General features: G+C 50.4%; 8 protein-coding genes across 9 annotated transcripts; 3 read left to right on the top strand and 5 right to left on the bottom strand.

The window, feature by feature from the left end:
- Positions 1–68: 68 nt before the first annotated feature.
- On the top strand, positions 69–2,607 carry LOC131893175 (integrin beta-PS-like). The gene has a single exon (XM_059243140.1). The coding sequence runs from the start codon at positions 74–76 to the stop codon at positions 2,441–2,443; it is 2,370 nt and encodes a 789-aa protein (XP_059099123.1). The 5' UTR covers positions 69–73; the 3' UTR covers positions 2,444–2,607.
- LOC131893180 (DDB1- and CUL4-associated factor 7) lies at positions 2,530–4,365 on the bottom strand. The gene is made up of 3 exons (XM_059243146.1): positions 4,241–4,365; positions 2,973–4,109; positions 2,530–2,885 (listed from the first exon to the last, which is right to left on the bottom strand). The coding sequence occupies exons 2-3, from the start codon at positions 4,015–4,017 to the stop codon at positions 2,710–2,712; spliced, it is 1,221 nt and encodes a 406-aa protein (XP_059099129.1). The 5' UTR covers positions 4,018–4,109; positions 4,241–4,365; the 3' UTR covers positions 2,530–2,709.
- A 400-nt stretch (positions 4,366–4,765) lies between these two features.
- LOC131893178 (E3 ubiquitin-protein ligase TRIM23-like) lies at positions 4,766–7,451 on the top strand. Its single transcript, XM_059243144.1, has 5 exons — positions 4,766–4,982; positions 5,065–5,227; positions 5,635–6,833; positions 6,900–7,025; positions 7,094–7,451. Exons 1-5 carry the CDS (start codon positions 4,896–4,898, stop codon positions 7,271–7,273), a joined length of 1,755 nt encoding a protein of 584 aa, XP_059099127.1. The 5' UTR covers positions 4,766–4,895; the 3' UTR covers positions 7,274–7,451.
- LOC131893176 (ectonucleoside triphosphate diphosphohydrolase 1-like) lies at positions 7,425–12,094 on the bottom strand. Its single transcript, XM_059243141.1, has 2 exons — positions 11,950–12,094; positions 7,425–9,462 (listed from the first exon to the last, which is right to left on the bottom strand). The coding sequence occupies exon 2, from the start codon at positions 9,419–9,421 to the stop codon at positions 7,526–7,528; it is 1,896 nt and encodes a 631-aa protein (XP_059099124.1). The 5' UTR covers positions 9,422–9,462; positions 11,950–12,094; the 3' UTR covers positions 7,425–7,525.
- LOC131893191 (serine/threonine-protein kinase ULK3-like) lies at positions 9,529–11,296 on the bottom strand. Its single transcript, XM_059243161.1, is given in 2 exon segments — positions 9,529–10,913; positions 10,915–11,296. Coding segments are annotated over 2 exon segments (1,692 nt in total). The 3' UTR covers positions 9,529–9,603.
- Positions 11,386–12,864, bottom strand: LOC131893187 (thioredoxin domain-containing protein 12-like). Of its 2 annotated transcripts, none has more exons than XM_059243157.1 (3): positions 12,850–12,864; positions 12,104–12,298; positions 11,386–11,910 (listed from the first exon to the last, which is right to left on the bottom strand). In XM_059243157.1, exon 3 carries the CDS (start codon positions 11,902–11,904, stop codon positions 11,386–11,388), a length of 519 nt encoding a protein of 172 aa, XP_059099140.1. In that variant the 5' UTR covers positions 11,905–11,910; positions 12,104–12,298; positions 12,850–12,864. The 2 variants fall into 2 exon arrangements, with proteins under 2 accessions (XP_059099140.1, XP_059099139.1); XM_059243156.1 differs by lacking the exon at positions 12,850–12,864 and adding an exon at positions 12,568–12,691.
- Positions 12,865–13,014: 150 nt separating this feature from the next.
- Positions 13,015–15,331, top strand: LOC131893177 (triokinase/FMN cyclase-like). The gene has a single exon (XM_059243143.1). It carries the CDS (start codon positions 13,479–13,481, stop codon positions 15,267–15,269), a length of 1,791 nt encoding a protein of 596 aa, XP_059099126.1. The 5' UTR covers positions 13,015–13,478; the 3' UTR covers positions 15,270–15,331.
- A 972-nt stretch (positions 15,332–16,303) lies between these two features.
- LOC131893183 (plexin domain-containing protein 1-like) lies at positions 16,304–17,526 on the bottom strand. The gene has a single exon (XM_059243150.1). The coding sequence runs from the start codon at positions 17,524–17,526 to the stop codon at positions 16,411–16,413; it is 1,116 nt and encodes a 371-aa protein (XP_059099133.1). The 3' UTR covers positions 16,304–16,410.
- Between the last annotated feature and the right edge of the window lie 3 nt (positions 17,527–17,529).

Below are 17,529 nucleotides of genomic sequence, written 5' to 3'. Positions count from 1 at the left end.
GCTCAAAAACCAGGGATTTCAGGGTTAGCGGGTTGGGATAATCCGTGTAGTAAACAAATCTTCAGAAAGCATAATGACCTCTTGGCTGGTCTTGATATCGGTTCTGAGTTTAGCCGTGATCGGTGTTGTGGCGGGTGTGCCGGCGGAATGCCAGCGGTTTACCTCTTGCGGAGAATGTATGTCAAATTTCGATTGTGCGTGGTGCTTAGACAACACGACGTCCGCCTCTATCACTTCCCAACGATGTATCTCGATGCAGGAGAGGGAGGAGACATGTCAAAACTTCGAGTATTCTCAAAGTTCATTCGAGATCTTGTCCCAGCTGGCGGTGGGCTCACAATTGAATGACGAGGAGCACACCCTCATCTCCCCGCAGAAAGCCACCGTCTATCTACGACCGGGCGACAAATTGCCGCAAACGATTCCGATCAAGGCGGCCCAACTGAAGGAATACCCCATCGACGTGTACGTGCTTATGGACTTGTCGTTGTCCATGAATGAATCTCGGAAGACCTTTGCTCTAGAGGCCGTAAACGTGATCAAGGAATTCCAGAAGATCACCAGCAATCTGCTCCTCGGGTTCGGCAGCTTTGTGGACAAGGATCTTTCACCTTTTAGTAGCACGCAGGACACCATGGTGTGTCCGGATCAGCAGGATAAGTGCATGAGACCTTACGGGTTCCACAATCAAATCTCCTTGAAGAATTTGACGGCCGACGAATTCAAGAACAAGCTTTTGAATGCCAACCTGGCGGGAAACATCGACGAGCCCGAGGGCAGTTTGGACGCCCTGATGCAAGTGCTGACCTGCACCCAGGAGATTAAGTGGCGCTACCGCTCCAGGAAGATGGTGGTACTCGTGACAGATCGGGATTTCCATTTCGCCGCTGATGGACGCTTGTTGGGGATCCTGGAACGCAATGACGGCCAATGCCACTTGGACGAACAAGGCTTTTACTCGGAGTCCAAAAACCAGGATTACCCCTCTCTATCGCAGGTGGGTGAAAAGGTCTATGATGGCGAGTTCAATCTCATCGCCGCCGTCATTCCCAAGTACACCCACATTTGGCAAGCTCTGGAGCAAGTTGTGCCCAACATGTATGTGGTGGCATTGGAGAAGGACGCTGCCAATATCGTTGACATTGTCGCCACTTACACTGAGCGGGTCTCGCGGAAAATCCAGCTTTTGGTTTCGGACGACTTCCACGATCTGGGCCTGTCCATCGAGATCTACTCCGAGTGTTTGGGATCCGAGCTCAGACCAGTGCGCGAATGCGATGACATTCCTTTGGACACGGTGGTGGACTTTGAAGTTCGATTCCGCGCCTCCAAATGCCTCCCTGAGCCCAAGACCATCACCCTCTCCATGTCCGGATTCTTGCAGACTTTGGAAATCAAGGTCCAAACTCAATGCAGTTGCCCGTGTCAAAACGAATCTCCTCCCGAGGCCAATGAGCAATGCAACAATCATGGCAAGTTCGAATGTGGCGGTTGTCAATGTGAGAGCGAGTACATCGGCAACACTTGCCAATGCAAAAAGGATGTCGACAATGACGATGAGTCCCGGAAAGAGTGTGTGGATCCTCTGGGGCCGAAGGATTTGATTTGCAATGGTCGCGGGACCTGCAAATGCGGCGTTTGCGTGGATTGCTACCAAAGCTACGACAGTTTCTGCCAATGTCGAGACGACGACTGCCAGAAGACGGAGAGCGGCCTCTGTGATGGACATGGCCAATGTCAATGTGGGACTTGCAGCTGCAATGCCGGTTGGAGTGGCGACGATTGCTCCTGCAGCCAAAGCACCTATGGCTGCGTGTCCCCGTACAATCAAGAGATCTGCTCGGGTCAGGGCCGATGCCGATGCAATCGATGCGATTGTATCCAACAAGACACCGGGGCGTACACCGGAAGCTTCTGCCAATTGGCGCCAGACGAGACGTTTCCATGCGAGGTGCTGACGAATTGCGTGGAATGTCTGGCATTTCAAACTGGCGATCGTGCCGCGAATGATTGCGATTCATGTGGCCACATCAGTCTCCAGAACCAAACTGAAACCTACACGGAACAAACTGTTTGCACCGGATTGGATTGGGAAAATTGCGAGTTTAAGTTTTCATACGAAAACGGCGGGGAAATGAGCCCGGTGGCCGCTTTCTTGCTCTTATATCCTAATGGGGAACGACGGATGTGTCCACTTAGAGTGGACTTGGCCATCGCCGGTGGGGTTTTCGTCGCTGGGTTGGTGCTGTTGGGGCTAGCATTCATTTGTTGCTACAAATGCTATCTTGTCTTTGACGATAGACGACAATATGCCAAATTCTCCAAAGAAGCGGAGCAACTCCGATACGCCGGGAATCAAAATGCCAACGATGTGTACCGTTCACCGATCACCATCTACAAGAATCCCATGCATGGCCGCGAAATCCCCAGTATGAGGACTTAACTGTCCATGATGGGAATGAAAAAGAATATCTTAAAACAATCAAGCTCACCATCATCAATCAATGAATGAAAGTATGAATGACAATGTGGGTGGAATTGCCTTTGTAAAAAAAGGTGACGTGTATTTCTAAAATACACAAAATATCCTTGTTGTTTTTTTTTAAATTTGTTTTCACAAAACTAGTGAAAGAAGAGAGATAATTTTCGAGTGACGCGGTGCTCGAATGGGTCAACACAAAAAGCAGCGGACAGTTTACCGTTCAGACTTTACACGCGCAATATTTCCAGATTCTTGTTGTAACAAATTGCGATCCAATCGGGTTGAGTGGCTCCCCATTGGATCTGGTTAATTTCACCCTCAGCGGCCGTATACGCCAGGATGGGATCATCGATGGGACGTGGCATTTGCTGGATATCCCAAATGAGTGCTTGATGATCATCACCTAGGAAGAAAAAAAAGGCCAATCATGATCCAACCTAGGTTTTCTCAATGAACGCCCAGGCCCTTGGCCAGGTCCACGGTTTCTTACCGGCCGTGCAAATATGACAAGAGGAGTGCGGCGCCCAAGCAATCCCGTTAACACATGCTCGGTGATTGTTCAATCGGGCCACGGGCGTGCAGGGCACGCGCACATCCAATATGATCACATCCGACGCGTCCATGGCCACCGTGGCCAGATAGTTCGGGTCTTGCTTGTTCCAGGCCAAGCGCAACAATGGCGTGTGGGCTGGATCTTCGTAGATGATGGTCGAGTGCTCCAAGTGGCGGAGATCAAACATGCGCACACTCCCATCGGCCCCGACCGAGGCGAACATGTCACGCCCACCGCCGGCTTTGGAAAACGCAATATCGTACACCTCCTTGTCATGGGCGATCAACTGAGTCTTGACATGCCCGGAAACCATGTTGACCCGTCCCATGACTTGCCCGGTTTCCAGACCCCAAATGGTGCACGTGGTATCGATGGAGGACGTGCCCAACAGATTGGGATCCACCTCGTTCCAGTCGAAGGAGGTGAGCGGCGCGCAAAAGTCCGAGTTCTTGTTGTTGTTGAGCAAACACTCGAGGCGCGTGTCCGGCTCGCCGGCCCGCCACACGCGCAAGTAATCGCCGGAGGTGGCCAACAAGTCCGGATAGATGCCTTTGGTGTCGGGAATCCACATGATCTTGGTGGTGGGATAGGGGTGGTCAAAGGTGCTCTTGGCCGAGAACTCGGAGGTGTCCTCGTCCAAGGACACGATCTGGACTTTGTTGTTGTACTCTTCCACGAAGGACCCGATGGCCAATCGAAACCGCTTGTCCGGACGGATGCTCCAGTTCATGGAGTACACCGTCCACGGGGCCACGTACTTGTAGATCTCCTTCCGTTTGGCCCCGCCCCCGGTCGAGGCGGCGCTCGAGCCTCCACCGATGATGCCGCCGCCGGTGCCCACGGGTGGGGGCGGTTGGGGCGGTCCGCCCGGGTTAGAACCCGAAGACACGGCCATGGGCAGGGTGGGATGGTTAGCACTACCCCCGCCACTGCCGCCGGGTCCACCCATGAGACCGCCGTTGTTGAGGGAGGCCGGATTCATCCCGGATGCCTTTAATTAGTTAGGCTTGCAATCCCGTGAAGAGGCGGGTAGAATGGGTATAATCCCTCCCAGCCGGAAAAGCAAGCAAGAAGCTAGAAGAGAGCAATGGGATTTGACGATTCGACCCGGGTTTGGAGGGGGGTCTGGTTGTTTTGAAGCCAGGACGGCCAGGAGGACCCAGTTCATGCACTGAAGTCACTGATTTTGAGTCGAGTTCACTCACCCAAAAAACCTCCTTGCTTTTCAGTTCAATCTAGAGTTCAATCAGACTCGATCAGAGTTGACGGCTCAAGCCGAAATCAACAAAACCAGCGGGACTGGCTAGAGGAAACTAGTGGGCAATTCAAAGCCACCACAGGTTGGATTAGCCAGTCTCTGACCAAAAAGGCCATTCAAGGATGATGGTGAACTTAACCATGGACTACCGACTAGGAAAAAACATGAGAAAATCTTCCAGTGATGTAGCTCTTGCCAGTCCAATTGTTGGCTTTTAGCTTCCAACGGCACAAACCAGTCACCATGAATATCAGACTGTCCAAATTTTCGAGCCCAATTAGTGGGAGACCTACCCTTTAAAAATCCCCAAAATGGAGTAAAAAGCCATGTATCGATTGGCTCAGTCATCAATAGTCCCGATCCATCCTGCCATCCTGATGTAGCGCCCTTTTTTGGACTGACCAACCTAGGTGGTTGGTCAGCCACGTAAAGCCAACGGGCCCCCCGAACCCGTGCCCGACCAGGCCGGGTCACCCTGATTCGAGGCCCAACAACACGAAAAAAAACATAGCCCTAGGCCTTCGCATGGTTGGACTGAGCAATCCATTGATTATCTAGAAAGTCCCATGAGCCGGACAGCTTAAAAAATAGGGAGTCTGGTCATGGCCTCCGCCGTTCCGGGTGTTAGTGGGGCCTCCCTAGCCCCAGATATGTCCGACGCTTACACGCATGCTAAAGGCAATACCCATGTAAGTCAAATCTAGCCATCCAGGCCTGAACTGAGGCCCAATTGAATTCGTCTCCATCATAACTAATCGGGTTGGGTTTCAGGTTTTGGAATGTCGGGTGTGTAATCATTTGTATGGGATTGAAGGCGAGAAGATTCCCCGTCTGTTGGTGTGTGGCCACTCCCTGTGCCACGCCTGTCTCTTACGCCTCCCCAAACAGGATTGGGTGGTTCTGTGTCCTTTTGATCGACAACCCACACCTTTAGGTGCGTACGTCAAACAATCCATGTCTTGATTCAAAATGAATCCGATAGACCAACACGCTCGCTCGCTCGACCAAGGTCTGCCCAGGCATTGCCGTGGTCTTGGGGATGAGTATTTCTCATGTGAACTGGGATTCGACACGCGTTATTAGTTGTGAATTTTGTGAATTGAGGTAGACCTTATTCGCCACCACTTGGTGGGCGATACGACGTTCTTTTAACTTGACCTAACCAAGCACGAGAGTTACCAGCCTTCAACTCCAAATCTAGACCTTATAAGTTATAACAATTAGTCACAAATTTAAAAATGAGCACATGAGTACCGCCGACTCCGTGATAGATCAGCCAGAGAATAAGGTTTATCGTGAATTGACCTTTCCCATGGCTGACATCCAAACTTGAATGTTTAGGCACGAACGGTGTGTGGGATTTGAAGAAGAACTTTGCCCTAATCGAGTTGTTGGAACGTGTGTACGCCAATCACCAGGATCGCCGCCACCACGCCCACGAGGGCCCGTTCTCGGTACTGGCCTTGTCTCAAGCCGTGTCAGCTTTGGAGCGTGGGGACCGGAACTACGGCACGGTTCCCTGCGATGAGAACGAGGAGCACATTGCCGAGCTGTACTGCACCACGTGCGGCTCTCATTTGTGTCATGATTGCTCGGATTCCACCCATGGGACGCGGACTTTGGCCAAGCATCGACGCATTCCGCTCTCCGAGAAGCCCAAAGAGAAGCCCAAGTGCGGCTATCACACCTCTCATGTCATGGAGTTCACCTGTTTGGAACCGGATTGCCAAGGCGCGCCTCTGATGTGCTACATCTGCAAAGATTACGGTCGCCATAAGGGACACCAACATAATCTTCTGGAACTGGAGGCCGAGAAGTTTCGCACCACCCTCGGCCACGCGGTCTCGCATCTGAAAAAGTTCATGGAGGAGGTCTCGGACACGGCCCGCAAATTGGAACTCGCCGAGGGTCGCTTTCTCCGCCGACCCGACAATGACCCGGAGTTGCCCGAGGACTTCGAAGGTGGAACCGCGGACCTGGCCAAGAGTCGGGTTCAAACCTATTTCCAAGGCCTGCGGGAACAGCTGAATCACCAGGAAGTGGCCGCTCTCACTGTGGTGGATACCTACATTCGAGAGCGTCTGTGCGCCATTCGCCAACAAGGCGAAGATATCGCCACGATCTTGGGCCAAGTGGCCTCGGTGTGTATCCAATGCGAGCGTGTGGCTAAACTAGACGATGCCCGGGTTCTTTTGGCCGCGGGCGAGATCCAACTCATGCTGGACGCGGTTGAGAGTCAGAAGCAGCGCGATTTCACCCAAGTCCAACCGGACGCGTCCATTCCGATCACGTTCACGCGAGACAATCGGGTTCACATCGGGCCCAAGATCGAGATGCGCGTGGTCACTTTGGGGCTGGATGGGTCGGGCAAGACGTCGATCCTGTTCAAATTGAAGCAGGACGAGTTCGTGCCCACCATTCCTACGATCGGGTTCAACGTCGAGACTTTGGAGTACAAGAATATCAAATTCACCGTGTGGGATGTGGGCGGACAGCATAAACTGAGACCTTTGTGGAAGCATTATTATTTGAATACACAGGTAAACGACACTCGATCTCGCCTCCACCTCTTTTGTCCCAACTCTAAACTCGCCTCTGGTTTTCAGGCCGTCATATTTGTCATCGATTCCACGGATCGAGTACGTTTGTCAGAAGCTAGAGATGAACTAGTGAAGCTTCTCACGGAGAAAGAACTTCAAGACGCTTGCCTCCTGATTCTCATCAATAAACAGGTGCGTAAATTATCGAGCTTAGTCGGAACTTCATGCCATTGTGAGTGAAAATAATCTATTTTCGACAGGATCTGAGCGGATGTATGAGTTTAGAAGAGATATCCGACGAGCTGTCCTTGTTTAAATTGTGCTGTGGTCGATCCTGGCACATGCAGACTTGTGATGCCAGTCGGGGAACTGGTCTTACCGACGGATTGGACTGGCTTTCTCGACAATTGGTGGCTTCAGAGGTGTTTGATGTGGAATGAAATTTGTCATGTCATTAGGAAATATAGCAGTACCGTACTATATAATATCCTGTCGTCGATTCCAAAGGAATTTCAATCCATTCTGTACATTCCAGCTTTGACATACTTCCAAGTTGCGCTGAAGAATTCGAAAAGAGAAGACCTGATCAAGTGCGAACTTAAAAATTTCATTTCAATTTCTGACAATATAAAAACATCACTGACACAAGGACTAGGACAGGTGGTAGGACATAAATTACACAGCACACAAAATCACCTTTGTACCATCTTGTCGTTGCCGGAGTAAGTACAAATGTACCAAAGCATGTAAATAATAGCAGCATAAAAGGAAGTCGCAAAGAGAGTGATTAAGAAAACGGTCCGTTGCTCCATGACGTAAAGGACCCGATCGGGTATTTGATTGGTCTTTTGAAGCATGTAGCCCAAGGTCCAGCCCACCTCGGCATCCGAAACGCGTTTCACAAACGAGATGTTCACCCAATCGTCCTTCTTGTAACCTTCACTGAGCAGCAGGTCCATGAAGACGCTCTTGAAGCACGAATTGTGACGGTAGTCGGCACCGTATTTACTCATGAAGGAGGTGAACCCATAAGACGATGAGCAGAGTTTCTCAGACATACCTTCGAAATGGGCCTCCCCCACTTGGGTGTGGTTTTCTTGCAAGGCGTGCAATAGGTACCAATAGGTGGAGAAGGCCAAAAACTTGGCATCATCCTGAGGTTTGGGAATACTGGATGAATTGAGACAATGACCTTGCTCATATGTTGATCGACATCGTGACAAGTGGAATTGAGGGCGAATTTCTTGCTTGCATCGAGCAGGATCACTTTGTCCGATGAACGTGAAGGTGCTATTACCCGAGACACCATCGAGCATTTTCTGGAATTCGCCGTCCTTGTATCGCGCACAAGGACTTTCGAGAAGAGCTTTGGCATCGGTTTTGTACGTCTTTTTACCCTTGGGGTGACAGGGCGATTGGAGATTGAATTCGATCCGACCGTTAGTTTGATATTGCTTGAAGATCAGTCCGACAAGATATCGTTTGAGGCCCTCGGCTTGTCCATAACACAGGTTACTCTTGGTGAAGACGTTGTACTGCTTTTTGAACAAGTTCACGACACGATTACCTTGACTGGAGTCTCGGGGGATGAACGTGATTTGAGCCGAGGCCCCACCCCAATCCAAAGCTCCCATGGGCTCTTGATCAGAAATGTCCGAGTCCGATGCATTGGGAGAGACAGCAAACTTGTGACTGAGGTAATTGGAGCTGATCCAACCCATCACTCCTTCCGCGTCACCCGAGAGGATCAAGGCATTGGGTTTTGTGTAGTGTAGCTTGGTCTTGTTCAAAGCCAAGGAAATGTTCCCGATAATCTGTTGAGCCGCAATGGGATTCGTAGCGTTTAAGATCCTCATGCCAGCCGTGGTCCCGAGGAAGATATCCGTGGAGCCCTTCTGATCCTCGGGCACTCGACTGATGGCGTCCAACAAGCAAGATGAGTTGAGCAAGTAGTCTTGAACAGCCTCCGGTTTCTGAACGAATGAGGACACTCCTTGACCAGCGGCTGTTTCACACGAGAAGATCTCTTGGACCACCCCGGTGTCATTGATCTTGGCACCCCACTCGTACAGCGACACATCCGTATGCACCGACCCGGCATCCACCACCACTTCATAACGATTGGCAATGGAAGCAGCGTGAAGAGGGGCCGGGTCAGTCGAGGATCGACTGAGAATGCTCGGGGCAAAGATGTTCAAGAAGAAAATGAAGGTGAAGAGCATCAGGGCCCAAACCACAATCACGTACAGACACATGCGAGGTATGTTCTTTTCGCCGTTGGGAGCCATGCACACATACAAAACGATGGGATCGTTAGAGCTGACGAGATCCCCAATCGGGTAGGAGTTCCACAAGAGCAGACCATCCTCGTCACGAAGACAGTAGGCGTTTCCTTCGGGAAAGTTCTTGCCCTGAAGATAGGCCAAGAGTACGTTGCCAACTCTTTGCTCTCGATGGACTTGGAACACTTCAGATCCTTTATGCGTGCTCAAAGTACTGATAATTTTGATTGGGACACGGTTGGGTCTCACCAATCGTTCCCGTTCCTGCGAGGGTGCCTCAACTTGAGGGGCGTCGTTAGCAGACATGCTTCAAGGGGTTCAAGGGGGGGATATTACCCGAAGAAATCCTTAAAAGTAAATCATCATATTAACAGACCATACGTAGCATTTGAAAGAAATAGTCTAAACGCGAATGGAATCAATAAGTACAGGATTCATTTGAAACGTACAAAGCGAGATTAGAACGGCATCGAGCAAACAAGCAAGAATCACATCACGATACAATGTTTGTGTGACAAGCTCAGCGAGTCCTTATCTTCCAAAGATAAGCCATTCTCGGCCAACACTTTCCTAAGGATAGCAATTATGTCTTTGATGCACTCTGCACTTTTCATCCATTGGGTCACTTCACGTTTAAGAATCGTTTTTCTCTCTCCTTTGGGTTCGGCAGGCAACAAGGGCAATATCATTTCCATGGCCAATTGATATTTCTCGAGGGCCAGCGGATAACGGCCTTCTAATTCGTATCCTTCGGCAGAGCGAGCAATCTCCACGGCAGTTTTAAGGGCAGGAGTCACTTCACACAGTCGAAGTAGCTCGTCGCCATGCGCGACATTCAGAGAAGATGCTCTTTGAAGGGTATTGAACTGACTGGAACCGGGTCTCGGAACACTCGAGGAAGAGGATGTGGAAACCGAATCGGGATTCAGGATCTCTTTGATTTGCTCAGCTCTCTTGATGTACTGTTTGGTTCGAGTGCGCAATGCCTCTTTCTTGGATGGATTGGTCTCGTGAGTGGTCCAAGGCACAAAATACTCGAGGCCTTGCTTGTAATAGTTCAGCGCTTCTTCCAGTTGGCCGTCCTTGTCTTGGGCCACAGCTCGACCCATCAGAGCTATAGCTTTTTCCATAGACTCGGGGGTTGGTAAATGCTCGAAATCCAGGAATGGATGATCAAAGAACTCGTCGAATCCAATCCGTTCTAAGGGATTCCGCTTCAAACATCTCTCCAGGAGATCTCGACAGTCGGCAGAAATGGTTCGGTTGGTAGGGATTTCGATGGGTCGCTCCTCTTTGATTTTCTCGAGGAGAAGATCCACACTATCGGATTTGTAAGGGGCCTTGCCAAAGATGCTTTCAAATAAGATCACACCCACCGACCAAATATCCACTTTGGCATCGTACTTCTGATCCAAAAGCATTTCCGGGGCCATGTAAAGAGGCGTTCCTCGAATCCTCGTTTGCACCTGATTCGGACCGAGATACTGAGCCAAGCCAAAGTCGGCCAGTTTCAAGCGGGGATTTCTCAAAGATGTCAAGAGTATATTGGCCGGCTTCAAGTCCATGTGAGCGATATCGCGGGAGCGGAGAAACTTTAAGGACAGGGCTAGCTGTTGAAGGAATTGCCGGCAAAGGGTCTCGGGCAGACATTTCCGGGCTTTGATGAAACGGGAAAGATCGCCGCCGCCGCAATATTCTGTGATGATGTAGATATAGTTTGAATCCCACTGAAAATCCAGCATCTCCACAATGTAGTCGTGTTTCAAATGCTTCAGAAGCTTTATTTCCATTAAGAGACAGGGCTAGCTGTTGAAGGAATTGACGGCAAAGGGTCTCGGGCAGACATTTCCGGGCTTTGATGAAACGGGAAAGGTCGCCGCCGCCGCAATATTCTGTGATGATGTAGATATAGTTGGAATCCCACTGAAAATCCAGCATCTCCACAATGTAGTCGTGTTTCAAATGCTTCAGAAGCTTTATTTCCATTAAGAGACAGTCGACTTCCTTCTTGGATAGATCGGCCTTCCGAACGCACTTGACAGCCACCACATCTCGGCTGCCAGTCTTTCGATGGGCCTTGAAGACAGACCCGTAGGTGCCGGCCCCCAATTTTTCTGTCGTTACATAATCTTTCAAATTGATGGGAGGGGGAGTACTGGGAGAAGGCAGGGCCACAGCCATCGTCCTCCCCGAGATTGGGATGTTACGTGATAGAAATAGGTACAATCAATAGTTAGGCGAGAAGGGGGTGGGGTTGATTTTGAGGAACGTTATAGCTCGGTTTTAGTGCTCGACTCCTGGGCTTGGACTCGACTCAAAGCCGTCTTCATGGCCTGGACGATGGTGTCGGGTTGGCTATGGAAGTACATGTATTTGTCCGTTCTTTGGACAATATCCGCCATGAGTTGACCTTGGGCATCAAAGAAGAGAATTCTCGGGATGTACCCTCCATCCGGGCTGAATTTGTCGTCGGTGAAATCGGCCTCGTCGTGGGAATTGATCATGACAAAGTTTTGCGACAATCCCTCGATCTCGGGGCTGGCCACAAAATGCGGTTTCAAAGCCTTGCAGGCGCCACACCAGGTTCGATGAATGACGGCCACAATGGGCTTATTCTCTTGCTGGGCCTGGATCAAAGCCTCGTCCCACGTTCCCACCCAGTTGATATTGGAGTTCCAACCGTTTGAGTGATCCACTTGACCGCCTTGGATGGCCACCGAGACGAGGGTCCAAACCAATCCCGCAATCAAAATCGAACTCCCACCGAAGTGGACCAGGCAGTGGGTCATAGTGCTCTACAAAGTGGAAGGGATGAAAAATAAAATAGGACTCACCGACTAGACTGACAGACACGTGTCAAAATGGAAGTGATTCACGAGGGACTAAATTGTCGTGAAGATCAAACCGACACTCCCATGAGCATTAAGCTTATTGACCAAGCAACGGGCGAGACACGCAAATGAGTAAACCAGATCGATGACAACTTACTTGAGTCGAGCGAGAGTCAATGGTCAGTGCTAGTCAATGCGGATCATCAATAGGCAAGAGTTGGATAAGCAGATGATACGGCGAATGATGGGCTAAATGAATCCCGGAGTTCGGGCAGCGATAATTTCCCGGTCAGGTAGGGAATGTCATGAGTTTTCCGTCAATGTATTTGGATTTCCCAGAGCGACCCTCGACCTGCCAGAAGAATGCCAAAGACTGATCGTTGCGTCGTCCCAATGTGTATTATCTCTCCCCTCCTAGCTCTCTGTTCCTTGACGTGTTGTGCGACGTGGTTGATTCGCTGACAGAACACAGCCCATTGATTCAGGGTGGGCCTACATATATATCTGCAGATCAGCTCATTGTCCAGCAATGTCCAGCCCATTGAGCTTGGCCCGCAGGCATGCCACCCCGTTTGACAGACAAACCTAACTTCGCCCCCATTTCCTGATTTCTATACCCACCTGAGCGTTTACATAACCCACGAATGCTCAATGGCTTTATCATGTCTCAGCTGTATCTCAATTGAGCTATATCAGGTGAGTGATATAGAGCGAACGAACCACAGGACCTGACTCACCTCCGGGGCGAGAAACGCGAGAAACATAGACTTTGTGTTAGCTATTCTACACCCTAACCAAGCCGGGCGACCCGACCTTTAGGATAAGGGAGAGGGGGACGGGGGAGGGGTGGGGGGGGGTGTTCGGGAAGTCTGCCTGAGCTACTAGACACCAAAATTTATTTACCAGCTGACGAGGTCCAAGATTCGTTGCGTTGGAACGTTTGGCACGAACGCGTCAGCTGATTGGAAAACAAAGACACGTCCCTTCCTCTGGGGCTCGCCTAGCAAAGTACACGAGCGACACAAGCGGTGTGTGCATGCACTGCATACTTGCTCCCTACAGATTGTGCATGCATGCCTGCCAGTATGTAAGTTTTCAAGCCCTGGCAGGATGCAAACACTCACTCACGCACTCCGTTCGGTGTCAGGTTGTGGGACCATGCGTTGTTTTCGCTCCATCCATCATCCGGATAGAACACGAGGCGAAGTGAGGGAGGCTCCCCAGAGCCTCGATAATATCGTTATATACATGCATTTGCAGCCTTCCAGGACATGCATGGAAACAGTATAGGGGCACAAATTAGCCAGTGTTGAGAGACGGAACCGGTTTGAATGAAGGGAGTTTCTCTGCCAGATTTTGCCCTCTCATCAGTCAGCTAGATCGCGAGACACTTCTTTGGGTCGGTCTCTATCTTTATCTGTCGAGGTCTCACCGATTGCATGCCATCGATCCGCCCTGACCAAAGTCCCAAGGGCTCAAGGAGACCGACTTCTCACACACTAACTAAGAAACTAAGACAGTAATTGAGTATCATGTCGGTTCCGACGGGCAAGAAATTCGTCAATGACGTGGCGGATGTGGTGGCCGAGAGTTTGCAGGGCCTGGTCACGGCCAACCCTCATCTGACCCTGTTGGACGGGCACAAAGTGGTGCTTCGGGCTGACCTGGCCGAGGTCTCGGGTCAGGTGGCCTTGCTCTCCGGAGGAGGCTCGGGCCACGAACCGGCTCACGGCGGTTTTGTCGGCAAAGGCATGCTGACCGGCGCCGTGGCCGGGGATGTGTTCACGTCGCCGCCCGTGTCCTCCATCCTGGCGGCTCTGCGAACCATTTGGCAAGAAGGCCAGCCCTCGGGCATCTTGGTCATCATCAAGAACTACACCGGGGATCGCGTCAACTTTGGCTTGGCCATGGAGCGGGCCCGCGCCCAGGGCATCCATCCGTGTGCCATGGTCGTGGTGGCCGATGATTGTGCCTTGACCAGTCAGGATCGGTCTGCCGGCCGTCGGGGCTTGGCCGGCACGGTCTTGATTCACAAGATTGCCGGCGCCATGGCCTCCAAAGGCAAGAGTGTGGCGCAGATCGCCGAGTACTTGGACGCGCAAGTCCTGCCCAACATGGCCACCATTGGCTTGAGCTTGACCCCGTGCACTTTGCCGGGACGCGGGGCCTCCTTCCAATTGGGCCCCGAGGACATGGAGCTGGGCCTGGGCATTCACGGCGAAGCTGGGGTCAAACGTCAACGACTGGGCACGAGCGTGGAGTGCGTTCGACACATGATTCAACACATGACGGACAAGAAATCGGCCACTCATCTCCACATCCCTGACCACCAATCCGTCATTGTATTGCTGAACAATCTGGGCGGAACTTCCAATCTCGAGATGGGCATCATCGCCCACGATGTGTTCAAATTGGCCAAGGCTAAGCGGTGGAACATCAATCGCTTATACGTTGCCCCCGTGATGACCGCCTTAGAGATGGCGGGCATCTCGATTACCATTGTCAAACAGGAAGATGGCGAGATTTTGGGACATCTGGATTACCCGGTTCTGGCCCCCGGGTGGCCCAAAACCCCTAACTGCATTCCTGGACCCTCGAAAACCTTTACGCCGCCCGAGGAGCCTAAAACCGAGGAAAATGGCTCCTCGGCGGGTCAAGCCTTCTCACGTTTGGCGCTTAGCCTTTCCGAGAGAGCCATTGAATTTGCTTGCGAAGCCATCAAATCGTTTGAGAATGTTCTCAATAGCATGGACACCGGATCTGGCGATGGGGATTGTGGAACCACCCTCCGGCGTGGCGCGGAGAGACTTCAAATCGTTGCGAAAGTCGAATCGTTGTCTTCCATGACCAAAATATTCGCCAAGATCAGCCGCATTGCCGAAGACGACATGGGCGGATCTGCCGGTGCCATGTATTCAATCCTCTTTGCTACGGCCGCCTTGCACACCCGTGAGCGGGCTGAGCCGCGCGACATTGCCATGGCCATTCAAGAAGGCCTCAAGGCTGTGATGAAATATGGCGGCGCCGAGTTAGGCGATCGGACCATGTTGGACAGCCTCGTGCCTGCATTCAATACTCTGAGAGAGTCGTTGGATCTTAATGCCCAGGCTCCCATTGCCGCCTTGGAAAAGGCAACCATCGCCGCTGAGGAAGGGGCCAAGGCCACGCTAAAAATGAAAGCTGGAGCGGGTCGGGCCAGTTATGTCGCTTCAAGTGAATTGAAGCAGCCCGATCCCGGTGCTCATGCCGTGGGGGTGATTATGAGAGCGGTCTATCAAGGTGTCCTTAAGGTGGCCAGTGAATCAGGATTGAAGGATGATTAATACGCGAATTTGACAAATGTTCCAAGTGCCTTTAAATGAATAAAACACAATTTCCGCATGTATGTTATTTTGATTCGATCTTAGAGTAGTCGTGGCACCGAGTGATATGTAGAGGATGATGTAGAACTTCTCATTCATTGTCGTGTTTCGTTTGTCACGATCCTCTTTTGGGAATGAACAAGATAACGTTCATAATGTATCAGACAAGTTGTATCTACAGTAGTAGTGCTTTTCATTGAGGGAGACAGCGCCCTCTGCTTCGTCTAGGTGCGGACAAACAAACGTAGAAACGAGAGAACACCCTTTAAGATGCCAGATTTTATCAAGGGATTATTAGGTGAGCAATTTATTGGTGTAGCATTGCGATACAATAGATAATCCAACAACTCATCTGGGAGACCTTTCGAATCCTGTATGGTAAACTTCCAAGTAATGATGACATATAAATAATAACGAACAAGGAAGCTGCATACTACACCTTTGATATCACAAAAGACTTTTGCAATGATCATTTTTAACAAAAATGTGAAAGGACAGTTTCACAGGTTCTTGACTAATTTTAAAAATATCGCTTTCTCTAGACTTCAATTTAGTTTTTTAGGACAATTTAATGGAAGAAAATGACCACAAAAATTCGTTGGTATGCTACAAGTATACAGCAGATAGCTTTCAATTTGGAATTAAAAAGTGATTATAATTTTACTCTATCAGGATATGAAAGGTCTCTCAGAAGAGTTAGTGGTCTATTTATGGTGTTAGAATGTATCAATAAGAAGTTGTTCAACGAAAAACACTTTGTTCAAATCAGGCATCTTAGAGCGTATTCTTGTGTTTTTATGTTTGTTTGTCGGCAGCAAGAGGAGGGAGAGGAGACTGAAAAGGACCATATTCTTCATATTTTAAAATGTGTTTTGTCTGCATGCATCGAAGTGGTTTGAGATATGTAATTTTATTGCGTGCCTGCGCGCAGAGGTACCAATTTGAAAGTTGATTACCTCTTTCTTACGAATCTACGAGAAAAAGGCCACTCAGCATTATGAAGTCTAAGCAGAACAAAATATTTATTCCTTTGGAGCTGGAAATGACTGTGACTTAGATTGGTTCAAAGGATATTAGAGTTCTTTGAAAATACAAGTATGAATCAGAAATTCACGGATAAATTATTATTATTAGGGTTAACCGTAGGTTTGACAGAGTTGTTGTTGTTGTTGCCCGGCTTCACGCCAAGTTCCACATGGTCTTCATCTAATGAGGAGTCCTTGCCAAACCTATTGTAATTCGACTCCAAGCGAAGGGCAATACGTTCCGCCAGACCGCCTGGATTGCTCTTGCCATAGACGTACAAGAATCCAGCCAAGATGATGAGGAGAATGGCCAACAGGAGAGCACTCACCACAGTTGAGATCACAGTGACAGTTGAGGACGAGCCTTCATCCTCCAAGTTACTTCGGATGGGCTCGCGCTCAGGGATGACTTGATTAGATTTGTCGCCCATGGAGGTTCTCCATTCGGTATGGTGCTCGTCATCTTTGGCGGCGGCCGTGCACTCGAGCACGGTGGAGACATTCCTGTTGGCACACTCATTGGTATTCCAATGTTCCCTCAAACGATCGGCTCCATCCGAGCATCGATGAATGCTGGAGCACCACGTGCACTCAAACTCGGTGCTTTGGCGAAGGCTCGAGCATTCCTCGCAGCTCTGTTGCTGGATGCAAGTGGGCTTGGCCTTGAAGAGCACCACCGTCTTGGAATTGATGTCTGTGTTATCCAGGTTGAGCGTGTGGTACACGTGAAGCTCGCTATCACCGATCAAGAAAGCGTCGGAGAGTCCGGCCACGGGCTCATGATCGTATAATGCGTCGGCAGTCAGCAATTCGGGCACTTCGATGTAGACGAAGTTGATGTTCCCATTCTTGTGGAGAGTGATTTGAAACGTAAAATTCCCGCCATGCGGATGCGCGTACGGCTTGGCTATGGTCACATTAGTCCATTGAATGGTGAGACTGTCTGGCTTGGCGAGGTAGTTGATGGTGGCGGCATCCGAGAGGCTCGGATCTAGCTTCACCCTCAATGGAGCAATGTACTGAGTCTTGTACATGAGATTGTGTAGTCGGGGCGCGAACGACAGGAACCCATGGGTGGTGATGAAAAATTGATCCACCATGTGGCCGTAGAATGGGAAGTCGAAACCGGGAGCCACGGCCTCGGCGGCTTGACTGTGATTGGAGAGAAAGTCGTGAACTTGACTGCCACTCATGTC

Source organism: Tigriopus californicus, chromosome 2 (assembly GCF_007210705.1).
Source record: "Tigriopus californicus strain San Diego chromosome 2, Tcal_SD_v2.1, whole genome shotgun sequence".
NCBI lineage: Eukaryota > Metazoa > Arthropoda > Copepoda > Harpacticoida > Harpacticidae > Tigriopus > Tigriopus californicus.
Note: the sequence above shows the minus strand (reverse complement) of the source record. Positions and strands in the feature narration are given on the sequence as shown.